Consider the following 22,866-nt stretch of genomic DNA (forward strand, 5'->3'; position numbering starts at 1 on the left):
ATATATATTTTTGATTATGTGTTTCTTTTCAGTGAATCACTGCGTGAGTCCATTCATTTGACTCAGCTCATTAAGAGTAGAATATTTTGCCAAACGACTCAATGGCATTTTTTCATTTAAACTCGAAAAAGGTTTGTGATGATTTTTTTTTATTCTTCTTCACCTAAATACAGTTAAATCAGCTTCATTGAACTCATTCTCTGCTTCATACCTAAGAAAATGGCGACATTAGTGAGCATTGAGTTTTATAAAAATCTAATCAAAATAATTTTTCTTATTAAGACATTAAAGTTAACCGAATTTAAGATGATTAAAACTATTTGTAGACTCATTTTAAGCTTTAAATGTTCTTGTTCTATAGGCAGATTATTTTGTTGATTTGAAACATTTTTGCTAATAATCTAAAAATAAGCAAATAAATCTGGCAATAGAATAAGAACATAAATAATAATAATAATAATAATAATAATAATAATAATAATAATAATAATAATAATCATCATCATCATCATCATAATTCAACTGGTCTTAATGAATCTGTCAGCGTTGCAAGGATAAAAACAGACCCCAAATGCAGGATAGCTAAAATAAGCTGATTTATTAAATAAAACACAGACAAAACACAAGACAAAAAAAAAGACTTGACAAAAGATGAGAATTCCCACGAGATCCAGGAGGGGGGAGCAAGGCACACGGCGAGGCAGGTGGGGGGAGCAAGTCACATGGCGAGGCAGGTGGGGAGAGCAAGGCACACAACGAGGCAGGTGGTGGGAGCAAATCACATGGCGAGGCAGGTGGGGGGAGCAAGGCACACAACGAGGCAGATGGGCGAAGCAAGTCACATGGCGAGGCAGGTGGGGGGAGCAAGGCACAGGATGAGGCGGTGGGGGAAGCAAGTGACATGGCGAGGCAGGTGGGGGGAGCAAGGCACAGGATGAGGCAGGTGGGGGAGCAAGGCACAGGACGAGGCAGGTGGGGGGAGTAAGGCACACGATGAGGCAGGTGGGGGGAACAAGGCACACGGCTAGGCAGGTGGGGATGACAAGATGATAATATATGATGAAGGAAGAGGAAGAAGAGCAGGAGTATATTATCACTAATCTAACAGAAGATACACACTAAACATACAGCAACATTTTTCCTTCATCATATTTGAAATTCTTGTATTTTAAAAATTTTGTAAATATATGTGTATATTTGGACAATGTACAGTATTTAAATGGGGTGTTTGTAATCTTTCTGGTGCCTTTAAAAATGAATTACAATTGGAAAGAAAAATCTGTGGTTGCTTTTTATATGTAAAAAGAAAGGGGGTGGAGTATAAAGCTAAACAGATATATAAATACATAAAAATATAAATATATTTAAAAAAATTGAGTGCATTAAAATACATGTAAAAGTTTTTATGTCTTATTAGTTTGATGTCATTTGCTAGAAAGATCTTTTTGAAGCTGACATGTTGACTCGTGCTGCAGGGTGTCGTTCTCGTGACCTCTCGTGCTTTTACTCTTTCATTTGTCTTCTTTTGTTTCCTCCAGTGTTGTGAGGTAGACTTCTGCAGGGTTTGTGCATGATGTTGTGCGATGTAGAGATGATGTACTGTGTTTTCTTTTGTTTACGGTTCTCCAAAAGCAGACGCTTTGTCCTTTAGTAAGTCCAAACAAAGATGGCAGCTCCAGCTTCCTGTAAACAGTAACAGGACATTTGCTGCATGTGATGGTGTGTGTGTGTTTGTGCATTTGTGTAGTGTGTGTGTAGTGTGTTCATTTATGTGTGTTTGTGTAGTGTGTGTGTGTGTGTGTGTAGTCTGTATGTAGTGTGTGTATAAAATAATAATAAAATTAGTATTTTTAAGTGGGATGAAAATCAATTACTACAAAGATTTAGAAATCAGAAGGTTAGGTTTTAAATTGGGTCTGATGAACTATCCGGAACTGAAATACGAGAAGATTTGTTTCGTTCGTTCGTTTTTACCGTGTCTATACTACCAAGTCACCATTTGGTGTTTCCATCCTACTGCTGGGTGCCATAGTGACAATGTTTATCAGCTGGTGAATCGACTAGAATGAAACGTTCTGGAAGGTGATTTGGCGTTTTTACCATGTATTACACAACACTTGTTAGCATGTCTGTGTTTTTAGTGTGTGTGTGTGTGTGTGTTGGTAGCGTGTGTTCTTAGCGTGTGTATATGGTTTGTTCGCGTGTGTAAATTTGTTGTTTGTGTGTGTGAATGTGTTGTTAGCCTGTGTAAATGTGTTGTTAGCTTGTGTACATTTTTTTATCGTGTGTGTTGTTAGCGTGTGTACATTTTCTATCAGCATGTGTGTTTTGTTACCGTGTGTAAACGTGTCATGAGTTTTACCTTCAGGCGGCTGAGTCATGGGAGGTTTGAGGCAGTACATGTGATATCCCCGATCACAGTCATCACAGAACAGGAGCTGATCCTGAGAGTGTTACAGGACACACAAACACACACACAGACACAAAGTCACTTCACCAGTGGGAAAAAGACAATGATGAGCAGAAGAGTTTTTCTAAGCTCTTACGTCGTTCTCTGAGGTGCCACACAGGCTGCAGGATTTACACTCGATACACTGCCACTGGTATGTCCTGACTGCATGCATCATGTTCTCTGTGAACTGGAGACAAGTCGGATGACCTGGATGGTGAAAAGCCAGAGAAGGTGTGTAAATGTAGCTCCCACTGCTGTCTGTGAGGTAAGCAGCCGGACGGTGTGACAGACAGAAGCAATTCCTGAAGTAACAACACTTTCTGAGGTAACAACACTTTCTGAAGTAACAACACTTTCTGAAGGAACAATACTTTATGAAGTATCCACACTTTCTGAAGTAATGACACTTCTTTAAGTAATGACACTTTCTGAAGTAATGACACTTCTTTAAGTAATGGCACTTTCTGAAGTAATGACACTTCTTGAGGTGAAGACACCTGAAGAAACGACACTTCCTTAGGTAATGACACTTTCTGAAGTAATGACACTTTCTAAAGTAATGACAACGACACTTCTTGAGGTAATGACACTTTCTGAATTAATGACATGACACTTTCTGAAGTAACAACACTTTCTGAAGTAACGAAACGACACATCTTGAGGTGAAGACACCTGAAGAAACGACACTTCTTGAGGTAATGACACTTTCTGAAGTAACGACACTTTCTAAAGTAATGACACTTTCTGAAGTAATGACACTTCTTGAGGTAATGACACTTTCTGAAGTAACAACACGTTCTGAAGTAACGACACAACACTTTCTGAAGTAACAACACTTTCTGAAGTAACGACAACACTTTCTGATGTAAAACACTTTCTGAAGTAACGACACGACACTTTCTGAAGTATTGACACTTTCTGAAGAAACAACACTTCTTGAGATAATGACACTTTCTGAAGTAACGACAACACTTTCTGAAGTAACAACACAACACTTTCTGAAGTAATGACACAACACTTTCTGAAGTAACGACACAACACTTTCTGAAGTAACAACACTTTCTGAAGTAACGACACAACACTTTCTGATGTAAAACACTTTCTGAAGTAACGACACGACACTTTCTGAAGTATTGACACTTTCTGAAGAAACAACACTTCTTGAGGTAATGACACTTTCTGAAGTAACGACAACACTTTCTGAAGTAACAACGCGACACTTTCTGAAGTAATGACACAACACTTTCTGAAGTAACGACACAACACTTTCTGAAGTAACGACACGACACTTTCTGAAGTAATGACACTTTCTGAAGTAATGACACTTTCTAAAGTAATGACACTTTTTGAAGTAATGACACTTTCTGAAGTAATGACACTTTCTAAAGTAATGACACTTTCTGAAGTAACGACACTTCTTGAGGTAATGACACTTTCTGAAGTAACGACACTTCTTGAGGTAATGACACTTTCTGAAGTAACGACACAACACTTTCTGAAGTATTGACACTTTCTGAAGTATTGACACTTTCTGAAGTAACGACACGACACTTTCTGAAGTAACAACACTTTCTGAAGTAACGACACGACATTTTCTGAAGTAACAACACTTTCTGAAGTAATGACACGACACTTTCTGATGTAACAACGCTTTCTGAAGTAATGACACGACACTTTCTGATGTAACAACGTTTTCTGAAGTAATGACACGACACTTTCTGAACAACACATTTTTTGAAGTAATGACACTTTCTGAAGTAACGACACTTCTTGAGGTAATGACACTTTCTGAAGTAACGACACGACACTTTCTGAAATAACACTTTCTGAAGTAATGACACTTTCTAAAGTAATGACACTTTCTGAAGTAACGACACTTTCTGAAGTAACGACACTTCTTAAGGTAACGACACTTTCTAAAGTAATGGCACTTTCTGAAGTAATGACACTTCTTGAGGTTATGACACTTTCTGAAGTAACGACACTTTCTGAAGTAAAGACATTTTCTTAAGTACAGACACTTTCTGAATTAATAACACTTTCTGAAGTAACAACACTTTCTGAAGTAAAGACATTTTCTTAAGTACAGACACTTTCTGAATTAATAACACTTTCTGAAGTAACAACACTTCTTGAAGTAATGACACTTCTTAAAGTGTTTTATTCCTCTTACATCACAGTAATCTACTGATTATAAGAAATTTTAAATAACCATATGCTGTATTTTTATCCATTTATATTATAGCAGTTTATATTATTATATTAGCTTATATTATAGAAGCTATATAAAGTTACCACCAGCCTCATCTCTTTATCTCTCTGTCTGTTTGTCTCTGTATCTTTGCCTCGCTCTCTTTTTTATAAAAACAAATGCAGCTAGTGGCCCTATGTCTAGGCACATGCACATGCAGGTTATTCAGGGTTCATCATAAGATTCATGCTTCTCTCTCTCTGTTCTCTCTCTCTTTCTGTCAGTCTCTCTTTGTCTGTTTCTCTCAGTATCTTTGCCTTTCTCTGTCTGCCAGTCTCTTTATCTCTATCACTTTTCCCAGTCCCTTTCTCTGTCCTCGTATCTCTCTATCTCTCTCTCTGTCGCTCTCTTTCTATCCCCCTCCCACCTCTCTCTCTCTCTCTCTCTCTCTCTCTCTCTCTCTCTCTCTCTCTCTCTCTCTCAAAGGTAATTAAATGACTGACACAGTGAAGTTTTCTGTAAGGAGATGTTTATGTCACATGGATTGAAGGAGTCTCCAGTGTGAGTGCTCTCTAACTGTCCGAGGTAAAGCTCTATCTCTCCACTATCAACTCACACTAAATTAAAGAAGGCAGTCTACATGATAACATGTGCCAGTCATAATAAGTCTATAAAATGCTTATGTGGGTTAATGCACATATAAATATAAATGCTTTTGTGAGTTAATGCCAGTCATACTGTGTTCTTAATTCAGTTCCCTGTCAGACCACCACAGCCTGCTTTTTGTGTTATTCCCATGTGTGTTGTGCCACATCCTACACAATGTAGTGTAGTATCTATATCATAATAACCATAGATTGCATCTGTAGTATACTAACTGTGGTATAGTAAATGTAGTGTAGTATCTATATTATAATATTTGTAGGACAGTAACTGTTGTACAGTAACTAGTACTTCCAAAATATTGATCAACCCCACCTGAGCGTCCGCAGTCCGAACATGACACCAGCTCCTCGGCTTGGCCGGTCTTCCTGTTAGAGCCCGAGTCCCCGAGACAGAAGTCACAGTAGTCATTAGCGATGACTCCACTGTCAGGTCCCTTCTGCACTACACGATTTATGCAAGCAAAAAAAAGTTTGTTTAGTTCACTATCAGTCAGGACACAATCACCATCCGAAATTCTAGCAGTTAACTTACACTTGTGGTTTTGAGTCTTATGTTCTGCTGGTGATTGAGGGATCTCAGGTTCTCTCTCCTCCTCTCCTTCTTCCTCAGCCAGGTGTGTGTGGGTGTAGTGGTAGCTCAGACCGGGCCGATTCTTATAACGCTTACCACAAACTACAACACAGTGAGTCATAAAGTCAACATCTAAAAATACTCCTATTTTAGCTGGAATACTAAATGTTACGAGGAACAGTGTAGATGTTTCACATGAACTAGAGAGAAAGTACAAGGAACTATACAGAGATTATCATCTGCTTTAGAAATTAATAGAAATTATTAGTTGAGCACAAACCATGCACATTGTATTAGTAACTGCTTCATAAAACTCACATTATGTCTTAATACTGTCCTAACATCGTCTAGCTATAAGACTGACATAACATCGTCTAGCTATAAGACTGACATAACACTGCATAGACACAAGACAGCTAGCACACTGCATAGAATGACAAGAAAAGTTTAGCCATAAGATACTGCATAGCCTAGAGAATGTCATAAAACTGTCTAGCCATAGAACACTGCATAGTCACAAGAATGACATAAGTCTGTCTAGCCATAAGACTGACATAATACTGTCTAGCCATAAGATTTACATAACACTGTCTAGCCACAAGACACTGCTTAGCCATAAGAATGGCATAACACTGTCAAACCATAAAATTGACATAACACTGTCTAGCCATAAGATTGACATAACAGTGTCTAGCCATAAGACAATGCCTAGCCATTAGACTGACATAACACTTCGTAACCATAAGACACTGCATAGCCATAAGAATTTCATTAAACTTGTTATAGATCACTGCATAGCTATAAGAATGACAAAAAAGTCTAGCCATAAGACAATGCCTGGCTATAAGACAGACATAACACTGCCTAGCTATAAGACGCTGCATAGCCATCAGAATTTCATTAAACTGTCTAGACATAGAACACTGCATATCTATAAGAATGGCATAACACTGTCTAACCATAAAATGACATAACACTGTCCGGCTATTAGATTGACATAACAGTGTCAATGCTTAGCCATTAGACTGACATAACACTTCGTAGCAATAGGACACTGCATAGCCATAAGAATAGCATACCACTGCATAGCCATAAGACTGACATATCACTGCCTAGCCATAAGATACTGCATAGCCATAAGAATGTCATAACACTGTCTAGCCATAGGACACTGCAAAGTCACAAGAATGACATAAGACTGTTTAGCCATAAGACTGACATAATACTGTCTAGCCATAAGACTGACATAACACTATCTAGCCATAAGACACTGCTTAGCCATAAGAATGGCATAACACTGTCTAACCATAAAATTGACATAACACTGTCTAGCCATTAGATTGACATAACAGTGGCTAGCCATACGACTGACATAATACTTCATAGCCATAGGACACTGTTTAGCCATAAGAATAGCATAACACTGCATAGCCATAAGACTGACGTAACACTGCCTAGCCATAAGACGCTGCATAGCCATAAAAATGTCTTCAAAATGTCTAGACATAGAACACTGCATAGCTATAAGAATGACAAAAAAGTCTAGCCATTAGATACTGCATAGCCATAGGAATGTCATAACACTGTCTAGCCATAGAACACTGCATAGTCACAAGAATGACATAATACTGCATAGCCATAAGAATGTCATAACACTGTCTAGCCATAGAACACTGCATAGTCACAAGAATGACATAATACTGCATAGCCATAAGAATGTCATAACACTGTCTAACCATAGAACACTGCATAGTCACAAGAATGACATAATACTGTCTAGCCATAAGAATATCATAACACTGTCTAACCATAAAATTGACATAACACTGTCTAGCCATTAGATTGACATAACAGTGTCTAGCCATAGGATAATGCCTAGCCATAAGACTGACATAACACTTTGTAGCCATAGGACACTGCTTAGCCATAAGAATAGCATAACACTGCCAGGGCTGTCAAGTGTTAAGCATTGAGAGTAACAGTCACTCATTTTGGTCTTTTTTCACGCTCTCCCACCACACATCGTATTTTTCACGCAGTAAAACTTTTTATCATATATTTAATGGAGATGTCACGCTTGCCTGTCTTCAAAACATGAGAGCCCTGCACTGCATAGCCATAAGACTGACGTAAAACAGATAATGCCTAGATAAGACCAAGGTTGCCAGGAAACCAGCTACAATTTGGCTTAGAATAATTGTAAAAAACTCAGGTAGACAGTTTATCTAGATATTATGTAATTAAAATATAACTATCTTTAGACTAAAATATATTGCTTAAACCACTAACCAAGCTCTGTAGCATGCTAGCTAACCACTGAGATACTTGTATTCACACTACGTTAAATATTTGTACGTATACCGATGATTATTAGCTTGAATTTTGTAGCAAGTGGGTTGTTTGTTTTGCTACATCAGCTAAGCTACATGTTGGTTCTCTCTAAAGTTCTAGTAAAAACTTTAGTAGTTGTTCTAGTAAAAACTTTGTAAAATAGAAAGCAGAACGTGAGACAATGTGGAAAAGAAAAAACAGCTCAAGTGTGCAGATTAGTTTAGAGTCAGTAAAGCTATTAGCATACAGGAAACAGCATTCTTAGCCACACATGCTAGATTGTTAGCAAGCAGCTAAACTACGGCTAATTATGACTAAAACGCTAAGATAAAAATGTGGTCATGGCCGTGTACCTGAGTCAACACTTTTTTGTTTGTGTCTGTCTGGAAAAGGGAAGAAACAGAGCAAGAGGAGAGCAGAATAATAAAAAAATAGTTTCGTACAAAGATGCGTTTTATTGTTCGTTTTGTTTTTGTCAGGACGACACATGCTCTCGAGGGTAATGTCCATGCTGAAACGGGAAGAAAAAAAAACACAGCCTGGAGCATCACAGCCTTCATAATGTAGGCTAATAAGATGAAATTTTTACTTTTATATGAATCAGTTCCAAAAAAAAGTGTTGTTTAAAACCAGCACACAAAACAAACAGCACAAAAGATCTGAAACCTGACAGAGTGGGAAGAAGGGATGAAAGGAACAAAGAGAAAAAGGGATAGAAAGAGAAGGAAAAAATAAAGGAAGGAAAATTGGAAAATTAAGGGAGATATAAGAGACTGATAGAATAGGAAACAATGGGAAGAGGAAGGAAATATAGACTACAAAGTGAATAGAAATTAGGGAGGAAGGAAGGAAGTAAGAAAGAGGGAAAGAAAGAAAGAAAGAAAGAAAGAAAGAAAGAAAGAAAGAAAGAAAGGAGAGAGGGAGGGAAGAAATGAAGAAAGGACGGAAAGAAAGAAGGAAAAGAGGGAAGTGTGAAAGACAACTAGAGATTAGTAAGTAAGAATGTGTGTGTGTGTGTGTGTGTGTGTGTGTGGGTGTGTGTGAATGTGTGTGTGTGTGTGTGTGGGCGCGTGTGTGTGTGTGATGTCTGTATGTGTGTGTTGTGTGTGTGTTATGTGTGTGTGTGAGAGAGAGTCTGGGTTTGCGTGTTATGTGTGTGTGTGTGTGTGAGTCTGTGTGTGTGTGTGTGTGTGTGTGAGTCTGGGTCTGTGTGTTATGTGTTATATGTGTGTGTGTGTGTGTGTGTGTGTGTGTGTTTGTTTGTGCTGATCGACTCTTACTGTCACACACGTAGGGTTTGTCCTGATCGTCACAAGTCCCAGTCTCTGTCTTCTTACGGCTCGAACCTCGACCCTGAACAACACATTCACACACAGACACAGACACACATAAACACACACACACATAAACACACACACACACACACACACACACACACACACTCCATGAATAAAATGGCATCATGATACGCAAATGATTTCATGTTCACTGATTAAAATGCTGCATTGAATTTTTAAAGAAAACTGACCACTTTATTAGGAACAGCCCAACACATGCCCATTTATATAACCTAATCAGCCAATCATGAAGCAGCAGGATGAGGCAGAAACTCATGGATGAATAAAAAAGTGACTTTAACCATAGCATGGATGTTGGTATCAGATGGACTTTCTGAAACTCATGATTTTTATTTATTTTAATTAATGAAATAAATGTTTTTTTAAATCATTACAATTTACTGAGCAGCCCATCAGCTGCTCCCCTTCTTCCCCTTGTCTGAGTTCATGCTCTCAAGTGTCCTTCATCACTCACCCTGCCTTTACTTCTCTGCTTCCTCTTCCTCGTCTCCACCTCCAACTCATCATCGTCATGGAAACCGTCTCCATGTTCGTCAGCCTCCAGCACCCTCTGCAGGACGAGGAGAATATGGGAAGGTTATTTCATTTCACTTTATGTCCCAGGTCAGTATAACGCCACCGGCTCTCACATCGTTTATCACTTTAATTACTTTCTAAAATACATTTATAATAATTACTATTATGTATTATTTAATTGTTCGTTATTTAATACCTCTATTAAGTGCAAGGGATTCTAAAGGAATCTCTGTAATAGTTTATTCCCTGAATTTAAATTTTTTTTTCATATGACAGCTTTTTAGAGGGGGGGGCACGGGGGCTTAGTGGTTAGCACGTTTGCCTCACACCTCCAGGGTTGGGGGTTCGATTCCCACCTCCACCTTGTGTGTGTGGAGTTTGCATGTTCTCCCCGTGCCTCGGGGGTTTCCTCCGGGTACTCCGGTTTCCTCCCCCGGTCCAAAGACATACATGGTAGGTTGATTGGCATCTCTGGAAAATTCTCCGTAGTGTGTGTGTGTGTGAGTGAATGAGAGTGTGTGTGTGCCCTGTGATGGGTTGGCACTCTGTCCAGGGTGTATCCTGCCTCGATGCCCGATGACGCCTGAGATAGGCACAGACTCCCCGTGACCCGAGAAGTTCGGATAAGCGGTAGAAAATGAATGAGTGAGTGACAGCTTTTTAGTGGCAAAAGCAAAGCAGAAAGAAATAAAAAAGAGGAAAATTTAAGTGTGTGTGTGTGTGTGTGTGTGTGTGTGTGTGTGTTTGTGTGTGTTTACCTGAATCTCCAGCAGAGTTTCTTCTTCCTTGGAGCTGCTGTTCCTTTTGTCCAGAAGAGCGTCTCCTCTGATCAGAGACTCCAGGGCCGTGGCCTCGGCCGGGGGAGTCTCTCTCTTAGACATCAACTCAGCTTCTGAGAGAGAGAGAGAGAGAGAGAGAGAGAGAGAGAGAGAGAGAGAGAGAGAGAGAGAGAGAGAGAGAGAGACGAGAGAACAATAAATTGTGCATTTGTATTTTTTCAAAAGAGTAAAAGAACATCAAAAAAGAAAGTAGAAAGAAAGAAAATGAAAGTAGAAATAAGGAAGAAGTATTTATTGATGGAATCAGGAGGAAGGAAGTATTGATAGAATAAGGATAGAAAAAGAAAATAACCCATAAATAATAGAATAGTCAGTAAAGAAAATGAAAGAAGATACAATTAGCAAAATAAGTGGATTGGAGGGAAGGAAGGAAGGAAGGAAGGAGAGAGGGATAAATATTAGGGAGGGAATGAATGAAGGAAGGAAGGAAGGAAGGAAGGAAGGAAGGACAGATGAGGAAGAGTAAGTAAAACTGAAAAATTAAGAAAGAGAAGGAAGAAATCATAAAAAGAAAGAACTAAGAAAAAAAGAAGGTAAGAAAGACACAAAGTGAATCAAGGTGTGTGTGTGTGTGTGTGTGTGAGAGAGAGAGAGAGAGAGAGAGAGAGAGAGAGAGAGAGAGAGAGATTGAGATTATTGATGATCTCTTTTTTGTCTCACATGCACCTGTGTTTAATGCATTTATTCTGTCAGGATTCATGAAAGGAGAAAAGCCTCCAGGTGGTAAAGATAAAAGAATAACAGAAAGAGAGAGAGAGAGAGAGAGAGAGAGAGAGAGAGAGAGAGAGAGAGAGAGAGAGAGAGAGAGAGAGAGAGAGAGAGAGCTGTGAACATTGCCCTCCTGTCCTGAGCTTTGTTCTGTGTAGATGTGGACATCAGTGTGCTCAGTCTCTCCCTGCTGACTGCATACTGATCACATCCTTATGAACCTGTTAATTAAATCTGAGCTCTTCAGTCACAGAGCTCCGGTGTCCTTCAGTGTGTTTACGTCTCATCACAAATAAACAAATGGTTTTCCACTCTGATTTTAACCCCAGGTTCTGGTGGTTCTAACCCCCACTCTTTCAATAGAGAGGAAGGAAAGGTTCTCTGGGTTAGGGGTATTTAAAAAATGTCTGTCTGTCTGTCTGTCTATCTATCTATTTTAAATATGCATTAAAAAATGCCTGTTTATATTATAATCTTAATAATATATTATAGTCAATTTATACCCGATATACAACTTAATTAATTCTATAATAAAATTAATCACGATAAAAATATACTTATCATTTATAGATTTATTTATAGTCGCTCTGTTCAACTTCTGTGAGCCAAAACAAAAGTATATTAAGCTAAAAAAAATAAAAATTCACTATATAATGCTGTATGATTGGTATTTAAATGATAATGTAATTGTATTATTGTGTAAGCAAATAAATAAATAAATAAACAAACAAACAAACAAATAAATAAATGGTACACAGTGTGTTTTTATATACGTGCATGTGATAGTAATTTCTGCAAAATATGTCCAGGAAGTTGGAGCTTTTCCTGGAAACCTGTAGACACAATAATAATGACTTTCTCTCAGACGAACAGTTCGGGAAAAGGTCGTGCCAAATCTTTTTGAAAGGAATAAATAAGGAAAATAAAACAGTAGAAATTATCGCTTTTGATAAGAATCGATTCTAACACGATTCACGATTCAGTGGTTAAGACGTTAGGACACTGGGATGAGAAAGGTCATGAGATGAAATCTAATCCCAGGACCGCTGAATCCTGTCACTGCTGTGAGGAAAAACCATCAACTGCTCAGGTGTATAAATGATAAATCGCTTTGGATAAAGGAGTCGGTTAAATGACGTAAATTTTGTGACTGTCCTTTTTTTTTTAAACCCGTAGATGCTGGAGCAGTAATTTTGGACCCGATGATCTATTCAAATTTTAAAGGTGGGGTCTCCGATTTTTGAGAAATGCTTCTGAAAACTGCATTAGGCCACCAAACAAAATAATAATCAAAACAAACGTGTAGCCAATGAGCAGAAAGGGGCGTGTCTTGTCAATATGGGCGGAGAGAGTGTTCAGTGTGCATGTGTGAATATTGACAGGTCGGAGTTTCCCGAGTCGATAACTCCTGAGCTAAACGCTGTTACTACACAAAACGCGGTTGTAGCTGCCTCTCTACATTACTACGATAGAAAAGAGGTGTTATTTGTGTAGTAACAGCGTTTAGCTCAGGAGTTATTGACTCGGGAAACTCCAACCTGTGAATATGTGGCCGACTTCCTGCTCCTTCAGTTCTCTCCACCGCTGGAAAGCTGATCCTATATTAACACGTCCTACTTCTTGTCCTTATCGTAAGTCTTTCTTCTCTTTCTTTCTTTGTTTTTATCCTCCATGTCGATGTTAAAACCGCTTTCTGCTAATGTCACACATGCGCACTGAACACTCACTTCGCCCATATTGACAAGACACGCCCCTTTCTGCTCATTGGCTACACGTTTGTTTCGATTTTTGTTTAGCTTGTCGTCCCAACTAAGTTTTCTGAAGCATTTCTCAAACAACAGAGACCCCACCTTTATGTAACAAAAATGACTAATATTGTCTCTTTAAATGTTTGTTAAGGGGTAAATCTCTAAACTCTGTAAGGAATATACGTTTCTTCGCTGGTTCTCCGTAACATGACAATCTGCATTTTTGAGTGAGGGAACGTCCTTCATAGTCCAAAGCAAGTTGCTGTGGTTATAAAACTTAATAAAACACTTCACGATGTGTTGATAGCTCCTACAGTAGGAGGATAATAATCACCTTCAGGCTGTTAACAGTAACCCTGTCAGTGATTAGACTCCAATTAACTGACAACACAATTAAGAAAAGATTTCTTAAAGAAATTTCTGAAAAAAAATTAATTTCTTGGACGAAGTATTAAATGAGAGGTTGCGTGAGAGCCGAGAAAACGATGTAGTCGGCTTCCTGCGGACACAGACGGACCTTTATACCTCGGTTATCGAGTTCCTCAAGATTTCCTTCTCCCCTTCATCCCTCTGTCAACACTCCCTACATCACCACCATGTAAAAAAGACCAACACTAAGCCTCACTTCCACTCTAATTCTGCACGGACCAGTGATTTAAGAGGCCCGAGCAAGGCACAGAGCCCGAGAGAGACACGGAGAAGGGTAATAAGAGCCAGATGGAGCAAAGAATACAGCCTTTAAATGACTATCGAGAAAAGGAATGAGAGAAAAAAGACAAGTAGGAAATATGAAGCCAAGGTGTACAGCCTGACTGTGTGTATGTGCGTGTGTGTGTGTGAGAGAGAGAGAGAGAGAGAGAGAGAGAGAGAGAGAGAGAAAGAGAGAGTGAGAGAGAGAGAGAGAAAGAGAGTGAGAGAGTGTGTGTGTGTGTGTGTGTGTGAGAGAGAGAGAGAGAGAGAGAGAGAGAGAGAGAGAGAGAGAGAAAGAGAGAGAGAAAGCTTGTGTCTTTCACATACCAAGCCTGAGTTCACACAGTCTGAGCTGAGGGTCGATTGGTGGATGCAGTCGCCTCTTCTTTCTCCAACAGCGGGCGGGGTAGGTGTACATCTGACCCGCACCTAGTCCTGCACACACACCGAGACAGCGAGCGAGGGTGTGTGTAAAACACATACTAAGCACGCATAAACGTCTGATTATGCATCACTCAAATAGCAACAAAACACGACTGCCGTGGAAACAGATGGTGGCAGTGGTAGAGAGGGCGAGGGACATAGGGAGGGAAAGAGAGAGAGAGAGATGTGAGGACAGATAAGCTCTATATATGCTAAATAAAAACATGTAATAAACACTGGTTCACCACAAACTACGGGGTGTGTCGAGGACACAGATGCTAGATTTTTTCCCCTTCTATTCGTGTCAAGCTCTCAGCCACACGGTTTACTTTCTGCATCCTCGTGATGTTTATTTTGTATGATTTTATAAGTAATTTTAAAAGCTAATTAATTGTGTTGCTTAATTATGTACACATTTGAGCCCCTAAACAAATTCCAAAATCTCTTTTTGTCATAAAATATAGTCATTCTCGTTAATATCGTAGAAAACTGATTTGGGGGCGGGGCTACAGTATCTCTGAGCTCAATAAACTCCACGGCCCTGGTCCAATCATGTTCCTTATGCAAATGATTAGAAAGTGACTGAGCGGTAGCTGGAAACGTTTACCACGAGTGAGATCGTGTGTAATTTCTCTAGCTACGTTAGCTAAAAACAAAATCTGGGGTTGTTATTAATACAGATAAGATTTTTAGAGCTTTTGCCGGCTGTTACATAAATCTGTGCGAATATAGTGATATGAATTGCGTACACTAATACTGAAGCTAAATAATGTATAGAGTGTGTCCATGTTTACATATTCATATATCATTATAGAGACTTGTAATCTTACTGAGGCTAAAGATTTACAGAATTTACTGTATTAGCCTAAACCAGGAGTCGGCAACCTTAAACACTCAGAGAGCCATTTGGAGCCGTTTCCCACAGGAAAAAAAAACACAGGGGGCCACAAAACTCTTTTGACATCTAAAATGAAGAGAACACCGCATATATCGTTTGTTACCTTTATGGAAAGTGTAGAAAAAACTGTAGTGTGTTGTATTTATGAAATCGATGACCTGCTACAGAGTAAACGACATTTTATTTCTGCAAGCAAACAAAAATATTTTGTACCGTTTGAACTAACCTTAACAAAAAAGATGCTGGGTCGAAGGTTACTGTCAAATAAAATGTTCAATGTCTAATTCAGTCCTCTTCGTATTCGTGACCAGGGCTCTCAAGTTTTGAAGACAGGCAAGCTTGACATCTCCAACCCCCCCTGCAACCCCAATTGTTTTTATTGGTTGTTGCGTTAAATCTTTTCCAGATAGTGCTATTTTCTGATTGGCTGTTGTGTAGCCTCTTTTTTGATTGGCTGATAAGTGTCAGGCTTGACTAAGAACTGAGACGCGCTTGATTCCTGCCCGGTTCCATAGAGACAGCGGTGCGGACTGATACATTTTGGGCGCGGCGGCTTATTAAATATATGATAAATAGTCAAAAAGATTTTCTGCGTGAGAGATACGATGTGTGGCGGGAGAGTGTGAGAAAAAACCCAAAAGCATGACTGTCACTCTCATTGCGTGACACCTGTCAGCCCTGTATGACATCAAAATTTTAACTTTCCGGCTGCAGCGAACCAAAAATGCGTCCGCTTCTGTGTCGGATTTCGCAAGTCGGCGGTTATGACGTGTATAGTTATGAGCAACAAAAAATTTAAACACGGTTTATTTTAATGTTACAAGAGCATAATAATCTTAGAATTTGGAATTACATTTATTTTAAAACTAACTAAAATAAAATAAATTCAAATTAAATATTTATTTTCCAAATCTACAGGGAGCCGCAGCAGAGGGATTGAAAGAGCCACTCGCGGCTCCGGACCCGCGGGTTGCCGACCCCTGGCCTAAACAAAGAAGACTTCATAGTTGTGTACAGCTCATATTAAGAGTTCACTCTAATTACAGCTTATTTTTTTAAACATGGTAAGGTTCTTGTACCTGGCCCTCTGTGTCGCTTCTCCATCCAGATGTAGCAGTTGTTCTGAGCCACGCCTGTCTGCGAGTCCAGGAACGGCATTCGGATGCTGCGGTCGGCACACAGACGGGCGTTGTAGCTGCGACAGTGCTCGATGGCTTCCTTATAGAACTGATCTCCGAGACTGAGGAGGAGACGGATAATGGCGTGAACCTCGAGTCAAATCGAAAGAGGGTTTAAACTGGTCGAGAGCAGCACAAAATTCCTTAGGGCAAAACAAACTGTTATTAATGATGGGCAAAGTGGAAATCTGGTGTCATGGATGGTTTGGTTAATTCACTCCATTGGGCATTCCAGCAGGGGTTTGTTTTGTGACATTGTTTTTGTTCACCCATGTCCCTCTTGTTTCACTAATTACCTCCCCAATTTATACCGGTTTTCTTACATGTTTTGTTTGCTGAGTCCTTGTCAGCATGTGCTGTTTGTTACCTGCTGTTCTCTGTTTTATGTTGTTTAAATTTTTTTATTTAGTTCTGTATTTTAATCCTAATTCATTTTGTTAATTTATAGTAAACCGCTGTCTGATGTCCATCCCTGCACTTGGGTCTGAATTGTCCTGATTTTTACAATTCCATTTAACATCTCCTAACATACTCGTGACTAGCGTATAACTAGCGTAACTGCTCTAGGAAGGAGCTGATGTGTATTTCTATCCGTATAATATATTTATCCATGTTTAGTAAATTCACACGACTCATTTAAGATTCATTACATCCATATTGGCACGATGTTAGTTTCTCTGCTATATAGCAGAAAGCAGTTTTAACATCGACATGGAGGATAAAAACAAAGAAAGAAAGCGAAGAAAGACTTACGATAAGGACAAGAAGTAGGACGTGTTAATATAGGATCAGCTTTCCAGCGCTGGAGAAAATTGAAGGAGCAGGAAGTTGGCCACATATTCACAGGTTGGAGTTTCCCGAGTCAATAACTCCTGAGCTAAACGCTGTTACTACACAAAACGCGGTTGTAGCTGCCTCTCTACATTAGTTTAGCTCCGGAGTTATTGACTCGGGAATGTGCCATTGTCCTTTACATGATTATGCTTGTGTGTCATTTTATCCTGATATATTTTTGTATTGTATCTTCCACCTGCAGCCACCGCCAACAGAATAATCAGGAATTCTTAACCTGACACCAAGACGAAAAGTTTAACATCCATCAATCAAAAGATCTTTTCAGATAATAACGTGTTTCTTTGGTGAAAAAAATGATGGGTGCCTTTCGGATGCCATCCTCTTTCCAAATATCAATAAGTGCACAGCTTTCTTCATAAGACCAAACGACTCCGCGAACTGCCATGGGGAAAAGTTTTGTGTTTTCAGCAGTCACAGTGACGGAACACGGCTGCAGGTATGGCAAGCCTCATTGCTTTCACATGTCACACACAAATCGAACCACAAACAAAGGGAGGTGGTCTGAGTACGGTTCGCTCCTGGGTCCTTTTAAGGGGTCTCAGATCACATGGTTTGTTCACATATACACACTGAACCGCTCCGAGAGCGTTTGGAGGGCTCAAACGAACTAGATGTGAAAACACCCTAAGTCTCTTGAGTTGTCTTAACTCTTCTGTCCTAAAAATGTCACTGACACTGGAGACTCCTTCTGTAAATGTGACATAAACATCACCACATCAAAAGCTACGGGCTTTTCTCTCTTAAATAATAATTAATTATTTTATTGAATTATTTATTGAATTAAAATTCTACTGAAATGTGTTAGAACTGTGACCCAAAACAACATTATTTTGCTATTTCAGGAAATCTAATGTGTGGCTATGATTTGTTTTTGTTTTGTTTTATTTTTCTTCTTTTTTTAATAGATTTAATGTATTTGTTTTTACATATTTAGTTTTTAATTTTTTTGTTTTTGTTTTAATATTTAATGGGTTTTTTTTTGTTTGCCGTCACCTGTTCTCACTGACCGCTCAGTATAACTCCCTTTCTTTCTCTCTCTCTCTTTCTCATTTATATATTTAATTGTTATTAGTTTTATTAATTATACTTTTATTACTTGCATTATTTTTAGTCACATTTTTTTTACTTTTTTTAATGATTCATTGAATTCAAATGGGGGCACAGTGGCTTAGTGGGTAGCACGTTCGCCTCACACCTCCAGGGTCGGGGTTCGATTCCCGCCTCCGCCTTGGGTGTGCGGAGTTTGCATGTTCTCCCCGTGCCTCGGGGGTTTCCTCCGGGTACTCCGGTTTCCTCCCCCGGTCCAAAGACATGCATGGTAGGTTGATTGGCATCTCTGGAAAAATTGTCCGTAGTGTGTGATTGCGTGAGTGAATGAGAGTGTGTGTGTGCCCTGCGATGGGTTGGCACTCCGTCCAGGGTGTATCCTGCCTTGATGCCCGATGACGCCTGAGATAGGCACAGGCTCCCCGTGACCCGAGTAGTTCGGATAAAGCGGTAGAAAATGAATGAATGAATGAATGAATGAATTCAAATGAAAACAGTGTTTTAAATATCTTACATTTTATTACATATTTTTCAGATTATATATATATACTTAATATAGTTAATATTATTTTCATATATTACCATTGTTTTAAATATTTTATTTTTTACTTCCCACTGAAAAAAAAAGCATAATAATTAGAGGAATAAAAATTATTATTATTATTATTATTATTATTATATAATGAAATACAACAACAATAATATTAATTATTATTAAATATTGTTAATACAAAATCTTAATATTCATTTAATTTCATCAAAAATATATGTACCTTTTATAGAGTTCAAATGCCTTTAAAATATTTAAAGCAAACCTGTGTCAAAAATGTTTTATGGTGTGAAATAAAAAAGATAATAAAGCGATACAAAGACAAGATCAAATAGTTAAAAACATGCAAAATGACGAAGGATAAGAATAATAAGTGTTTAAAAAAAGTGCAGTAATTAAAATATTCTGCATGTAAAAATAATAAAAAAAGTTAATTGAAAAAGTAAAATTAAAATATTAATAATAATTATTATTATTACTTTTTATCTTGCTATTAAAATCCTCTCTTAGACATAATATTATTTTTATTATTATAATAATTAAACAGAATGTAGAAGCTTGTTTAAACCCCAGACAGATACGGAGAATAAACCAGAAGCCCTCTGTGCCCTGCAGCAGACTGTGATATTTCACAGAGTAAGAGAGACTCCGAGCTTTAATTACAGCAGGAGAATAAAGAAAGCTTCTGCACCAGAGAGAACGTTTAGTGCTCGCAGTTTCAATCTAACCCAAACTCAAAGCTCAGCTCTGTGAATAATCCCTACTCAGGAACTTCTCCTTAAATATAAATTCTGGAAGTGACATCAAATCGACATCTCTGCTCCGAGCATCAATATTAAATGCAGTAACACGACATGTACAGTAATACTAAGGCGAATATGTTTTTTTCCCTACTTTCAGCTCATGCTGTTATTCCAAGCCCTGACTCTACCAGACATCACACATTACCTTCACCAGATCTTCTCTTTAAAATCAGTTTTGTGCCTAACGCTGGTCACGCTATTCACCCGTGTAACATTGCAACGCTGCGTATTTGTAAACAACGTAATCCACAGTGTACGTTTTGTTTTCCTATTCGAAACTTTTGCACTCTGTCGTTTACACTGTATATAACACATTTTCTTACTTTTGCATTTATCTAGCTTTTATTGTTTCTTAGATTATTTTAGACTCATCAAGCTTATTTTTCTTATTTCTCTCAATGTGATTTTTTTTGCTATTGCCTTAAAATTATTTTAGTACCTTATTTTGGATTATATTTTAATCATTCATTCATTTTCTACCGCTTATCCGAACTTCTCGGGTCACAGGGAGCATGTGCCTATCTCAGGCGGCATCGGGCATCGAGGCAGGATACACCCTGGACGGAGTGCCAACCCATCACAGGGCACACACACACTCTCATTCACTCACACACTACGGACAATTTTCCAGAGATGCCAATCAACCTACCATGCATGTCTTTGGACCGGGGGAGGAAACCGGAGTACCCGGAGGAAACCCCCGAGGCACGGGGACAACATGCAAACTCCACACACACAAGGCGGAGGCGGGAATCGAACCCCCAACCCTGGAGGTGTGAGGCGAACATGCTAACCACTAAGCCACCGTGTCCCCCTCATATATTTTTATATTTTTATTAATTCACACAGTTAAGCATTTTGAATTATACTACTATAATTTTAACCGTGATTTGTTAACAAATCAAAAACCACACTACATAATTTGTTTTCCGATTCAAAAGCATGGGCGTACAAATTATGCACTTTTCTTTATATTTACTATATTTCTAACATTTTCTCACATTAGCATTTATATAACATGTATAATTTTTACTAGCACGTTGACTTGGCTGGTTAACTCAGCTGGTTAGAGCGTGGTACTAATAACACCAAGGTTGCGGGTTCAAGCCCCGTACGGGCCATTTTCTAGGGACAAGTCATGGCCTAATGGTTAAAGAGTCTGACTCGTAATCCTAAGGTTGTGGGTTCGACTGAGGTGCCCTTGAGGTGTGTGCACTTTGGATGGGTTAAATGCAGAGAACCAACTCTGAGTATGGGTCGCCGTATGTCACGTCACTTTAACTTAATTACTTTACTTTTCTGTTGTACTCATTATCGTGCTTTGATTTGATTTTTGCTGCATTTTTTATTATTTGTTATTGCCTTTATATTATTTTAGTATCTTATTTTATCTTTGTTCATCTTTTCTTTTATTTCATGCTACTATACCAGGGGTCGGCAACCTTAAACACTCAAAGAGACATTAGGACCCGTTTCCCACAGAAAAAAAACCCACAGGGAGCCACAAAACCCTTTTGACATCTAAAATGAAGAGAACGCTGCATATATCGTTTTTTTTACCTTTATGGAAAGTATAGAAAAAACTGTAGTGTGTTAATTTATGAAATCAACGAACTGCTACCGAGTAAACGACATTTTATTTCTGGAGCCGCAGCAGAGGGATGTACAGTAAGAGCCACTCGCGGCTCCGGAGCCGCGTGTCACCGACCCCTGGTCTATATTTTTAACTGCGTATTTGTAAACAAATCGTAAACCAAAGCACAATTTTTTAAATTTTCCCAAAAATTTTTCAAAAAGCATGTACAAACTTTTGCACTTGGTTGTTTAAATATCTTTTCTTATCGTTTTAAGTTGAGCAGCAGCTCCTGGAAGTTCAGGACACAGTGGTTATAACAGTAGAGTAGTTTTGTGAGAGCAGAGCACAAGTAAAGCCCTGATAGAAACCATGTGAGCTGGAGTCCGAGTCTTATTACTGTGTCACAGAAAAATGAAGCGTGTGCAGGAACGCAGGAAAAGACCACAGTGTTGTGAAGTCTCATTACTGGCACAGAGCCCAGTTGTTCTCATATACACAAAGATTTGTGTGGGTTTTTTTGGTGTTGTTTCAGAGACTAGATTTATCCAGACAGACGATTTCCCTCATCAATCCCCTCACACGCAACCTGGGGGGAAGGGAACCAACTCAACCCCCCTTAAAATAACCCCAATAACCCCCACTTACAGCATTCTTAATACATATGGAACAAAATATACGTTACCTTTAGGAGGCTTGTACTTCTCCTAATGCGCTAATACACTAAATAAAGGCTAAGGGAAAGCTGAAGCTCTCTAAATCCTTAAACACTTACAATTAAACAATCATTTCTAGGGTTTATATTCAGCAAAATTATCTGAGCTAACAAGATACACAGAAAAGCAGCAAAGTTAGCTAATGTTATTTTTTTTTAACAGGTGTTTTTACAGTATCAGTACAGTACTAGCTAGCTAAAGTTCGGCTAGGATCGAGGAATTGGATATTTATCCATGTTGAAATGTTTATTGGTGTATAATTTCATTTTAAAAAGATCTTAAGGCTAATTCCCCTCAGGAAGCATTTCTTAGCAGAGCTTTGGTTTATTTAAAGACATTTTATTTAGCAAAACAATCAAAGCTACTAAGCTATACAGAAGAGCAACAATGCTAGCAAGGTGATGAGCTAATTTTACTTCACCAGCAGGTGCTAGCTGACATTAGGTACTAGCTAAGTTCACTAACAGCTAGCAAGCTAAAATTAAGCTAAGTATTATAAAATTTAAAAGCTTTCATGTCTTTAAAAACTTCAGAATGTTAGCTTATAGGCTAGCTATTATATTGTTGCCAGATTTACTGCCCAGTTTTCTAATTATTAACCAAAAAGAAACTGACAATCGATCCCTGACTGTTAAAAAAATTTCATCTTACAAATAAATATTAGTTTATATGAGTGTGTGTGTGTGTGTGTGTGTGTGTGTGTGTGTGTGTGTGTGTGTGTGTGTGTGTGTGTGTGTGTGTGTGTGTGTATCCC

General features: G+C 38.6%; 1 protein-coding gene across 3 annotated transcripts in view; it reads right to left on the reverse strand.

The window, feature by feature from the left end:
• Positions 1-559: 559 nt before the first annotated feature.
• dpf3 (double PHD fingers 3) overlaps positions 560-22,866 on the reverse strand; it is a 25,219-nt gene continuing 2,912 nt past the window's right edge. The window contains exons 2-12 of one of the 3 annotated variants that reach the window (XM_047801801.1): positions 16,470-16,630; positions 14,397-14,504; positions 10,843-10,973; positions 10,023-10,118; positions 9,491-9,563; positions 8,564-8,593; positions 5,841-5,981; positions 5,622-5,750; positions 2,547-2,659; positions 2,363-2,444; positions 560-1,683 (exon numbers count right to left, since the gene is read on the reverse strand). In XM_047801801.1, the coding sequence (XP_047657757.1) occupies positions 1,616-1,683; positions 2,363-2,444; positions 2,547-2,659; positions 5,622-5,750; positions 5,841-5,981; positions 8,564-8,593; positions 9,491-9,563; positions 10,023-10,118; positions 10,843-10,973; positions 14,397-14,504; positions 16,470-16,630 (1,132 nt within the window). In that variant the 3' untranslated portion in view covers positions 560-1,615. Of the gene's footprint in view, positions 1,684-2,362; positions 2,445-2,546; positions 2,660-5,621; positions 5,751-5,840; positions 5,982-8,563; positions 8,594-9,490; positions 9,564-10,022; positions 10,119-10,842; positions 10,977-14,396; positions 14,505-16,469; positions 16,631-22,866 lie in introns of all 3 variants that reach the window. The other 2 variants (XM_047801800.1, XM_027170226.2) reach the window with 2 other exon arrangements.

This window comes from Tachysurus fulvidraco, chromosome 16 (assembly GCF_022655615.1).
Source record: "Tachysurus fulvidraco isolate hzauxx_2018 chromosome 16, HZAU_PFXX_2.0, whole genome shotgun sequence".
Lineage (NCBI taxonomy): Eukaryota > Metazoa > Chordata > Actinopteri > Siluriformes > Bagridae > Tachysurus > Tachysurus fulvidraco.